The 3,340-nt window shown below is 41.3% G+C and overlaps 1 protein-coding gene across 1 annotated transcript; it reads left to right on the top strand.

The window, feature by feature from the left end:
* Positions 1 to 640: 640 nt before the first annotated feature.
* On the top strand, positions 641 to 2,495 carry LOC113920164 (glomulin-like). The gene is given in 2 exon segments (XM_035726769.1): positions 641 to 1,514; positions 1,517 to 2,495. Coding segments are annotated over 2 exon segments (1,794 nt in total). The 5' UTR covers positions 641 to 667; the 3' UTR covers positions 2,464 to 2,495.
* The last annotated feature ends 845 nt before the right edge of the window (positions 2,496 to 3,340 follow it).

Here is a 3,340-nt window from a genome sequence, read left to right as displayed (position 1 = left end):
ACTACAAAAATTCAAAGTGACAATGATTGATGAGACACAGGAACAGAGGCTCCATAAAGAGAATGGGAGATCATAAACTGGAATTTCATTGCTCAATGTCATATAGGGAATGGAAGATTCAGCCAGAGCCTCAGGTATGAGACAGACAGTTGCAGTTGGCCCCCTTCTGGGTTTTAATTGCAAAGTCCTGGGATATCCATAAAAAGAACCCCTGATTCTAAAGCCTGACCTCCTGTCAACTCAGGATGCCCTAGGAGGGGGCATTGGGAGCACTTAGTACGTGCTGGCACTGAATGAGGTACTTTGCCTACACTGGTTCAGAGGAGAGGCGGGTTCAAATGCTGGCTCCGTGCCTTACAAGTTGTCGGAACTTAGATACCTAACCTCTTTAAAACTTTCCTTCCCAACCTATAAAAGGGGAAATGAATGGTACCTACCATACTGTTGTTAGGTGGATTAAATTAAAGGGTTTAGCATAGTAGTTGGCTTCTCGTAAATACACATAAGTAACTATTAGCATCATTATTACTATTACTAAGCTTACTTTTAGCAGGTGAGAAAAAGTGAAAGTCAAAAAGGGTTAGAACTGGTGGCCAGAGGAGGTGGAGGAGGGCGCCGAGAGCGGCGAGAGGCCCGGTGGCATCAAAACTAGGAAAAATAACGAGGAATGGCTGTGGAAGAGCTTCAGTCCATAATAATGAGATGTCAAATCCTAGAAGAACAGTACTTTAAAGAAGAAGATTTTGGCCTATTTCAGTTAGCAGGCCAAAGATGCATAGATGAAGGGCATATAGAGCAGCTATTAGAAATTATTCAAAATGAAAAGAATAAGGTCATTATCAAGAATATGAGCTGGAATCTTGTTGGTCCTGTTGTTCAATGTCTTTTGTGGAATAAGGAATATGAGAAAAGAAAATATTATTATCTGATGCTTGATTTATTGGTAAAGTTATGTAATCCAAAGGAATTATTGTTGGGTTTGCTTGAACTGATTGAAGAGCCCTCTGGAAAACAGATATCCCAAATTATCCTTCTTTTACTTCAGCCATTACAAACACTGATTCAGAAACTTCATAACAACAAGGCATATTCGGTGGGATTAGCATTGTCCACTCTTTGGAGTCAGCTATCTCTCCTTCCCGTTCCATACTCAGAAGAACAAAGACAAACAGATGACTATGGCCTTTGTCAGTGTTGCAAGGCCTTAACAGGGTTCACTAAGCCTTTTGTGGAAGAAGTCATTAATGACAAAGAAAACTCACTGGAAGACGAAAATGAAAAGTTAAAGGATGAATTACTGAAATTTTGTTTCAAAAGCTTGAAATGCCCTTTGCTGACAGCACGATTCTTTGAGCAGTCCAAAGAAGCTGGGAATGATCCCTTAAGATGATTTGCATCTGAAATAATAGCTTTTTTATCAGCAATTGGACATCCTTTCCCCAAAATGATTTTTAATCATGGAAGGAAAAAGAGGACTTGGGACTATCCTGAATTTGAGGAAGAAGAAGACAAACAGCAGACTCTATGGCTTCTCTGGCCTATCTGGTATTTGTACAGGGCATCAGTATTGATCAGCTTCCAATGGTCTTAAGCCCATCGTACCTTTTGCAATTTAATATGGGGCATATTGATGTCTTTTTGCAAAGCACAGAAGAGTCTGTTTTCTCCAAAGGAGTGGATCTGTTGGAGAATGGTTTATTGAGAATAGAAGACAACAGTCTACTTCACCAGTACTTAGAAATCAAGAGCTTTCTTACTGTACCTCAGGGCTTAGTCAAAGTAATGACACTTTGCCCCATTGAGACATTGAGGAAAAAGAGTTTAGCTATGCTTCAACTGTATATTAACAAGTTGGATTCACAAGGCAAATATACGTTATTTAGGTGCTTATTGAATACAAGTAATCATTCAGGTGTGGAGGCTTTCATTATTCAGAATATCAAAAATCAAATTGATGTGTCATTAAAGAGAACACATAACAAATGGTTTACAGGGCCACAGCTGATCTCACTTCTAGATTTGGTACTCTTTCTCCCAGAGGGTGCTGAAACAGATTTACTCCAAAACTCAGATAGGATAATGGCTTCATTAAATTTATTGAGATATTTGGTTATCAAAGATAATGAGAAAGACAATCAAACTGGACTATGGACAGAACTTGGAAAGATTGAGAATAATTTCTTAAAGCCACTCCATACAGGATTTAATATGTCAAAAGCACATTATGAAGCAGAAATTAAAAATAGCCAAGAAAATAGCCACGAAGTCCAGAAGTCTAAAGATCTTTGTTCTGTAACTGTAGGTGGAGAAGAGATCCCTAATATGCCTCCTAAAATGCAGCTTAAGGTCCTACATTCAGCTCTTTTCACATTTGATTTGATTGAAAGTGTTCTGGCTCGAGTAGAAGAACTCATTGAAATAAAAACAAAGTCTACCCCTGAAGAAACTATTGGGATAAAGTGAAACCTCCATTTCCTAAATAAAAACTAGTAAAATACTGTAAAAAAAAAGGGGGGGTTAGAACTTGCCCAAGATTATCATATAATCAATCATAGAACCAGTACTTAAACTCAGTTTCGTCTGCCTAAGAATATCTATGGTTCTGGCACCTTCCTTCCAATGATGTCTCAGGACTAGCTGAACAAAGAATAGAGGTCCTAACAGAGAAAGAAAGAGTTTGGGTAATGCTTTTGAAGTATATCACTGCATCATTCCCACTTTCTAGAACTCCCCCCGCCCCGGCCCTCCGATTCCCCTTGTTCTACCCATCAGTGACGCCATTTTAAGCCCAATTCTCCGTGGAAAGACAATGTCATCCATCCCAGGCACAAGTCATGCTTAATAGAGAATGGCAGGACAGGGTCATCAGCAAAGTCTGGATCTCAGCCAGTCCTCCCACATGGAAAGTGAACTCACCACCACTCAACCCCAGTGTCCTGGACATTCTCCAGGAATGAGTGACAGGTCCCACCATGTGGGCAGTCAAAGGCATGGGGGTGGTGGAGATCGTATGGGAGATGGAAGAAACACATTGCAGATGAGCAAAAGCCAAACAGATGGCATGGCCTCGCTGCAGGTGGCTAAGAAACCACAACAGCAAGCTGACTAAATGGGCATACATACAGCGGAGGGAGCCAGGAGAGGGGCAAAGAAGTCAAGTCCAAAAGGCACCAGGCTTGGCAAAGAATAACCACAGTGCTCATGGACTAGTAAAGAATCAAACCCCAGTGGTGTGAGGGGCTCAGGACTGGTGGGGAGCAGGGGCAGGGGGTGGGGAGGGTAGAAGTGGAATAATCAGGAACACAGAGCAGTTGAGAACAGAGCCCACAGTGAGACAGGC

This window comes from Zalophus californianus, chromosome 3 (genome assembly GCF_009762305.2).
Source record: "Zalophus californianus isolate mZalCal1 chromosome 3, mZalCal1.pri.v2, whole genome shotgun sequence".
NCBI lineage: Eukaryota > Metazoa > Chordata > Mammalia > Carnivora > Otariidae > Zalophus > Zalophus californianus.
Note: the sequence above shows the minus strand (reverse complement) of the source record. Positions and strands in the feature narration are given on the sequence as shown.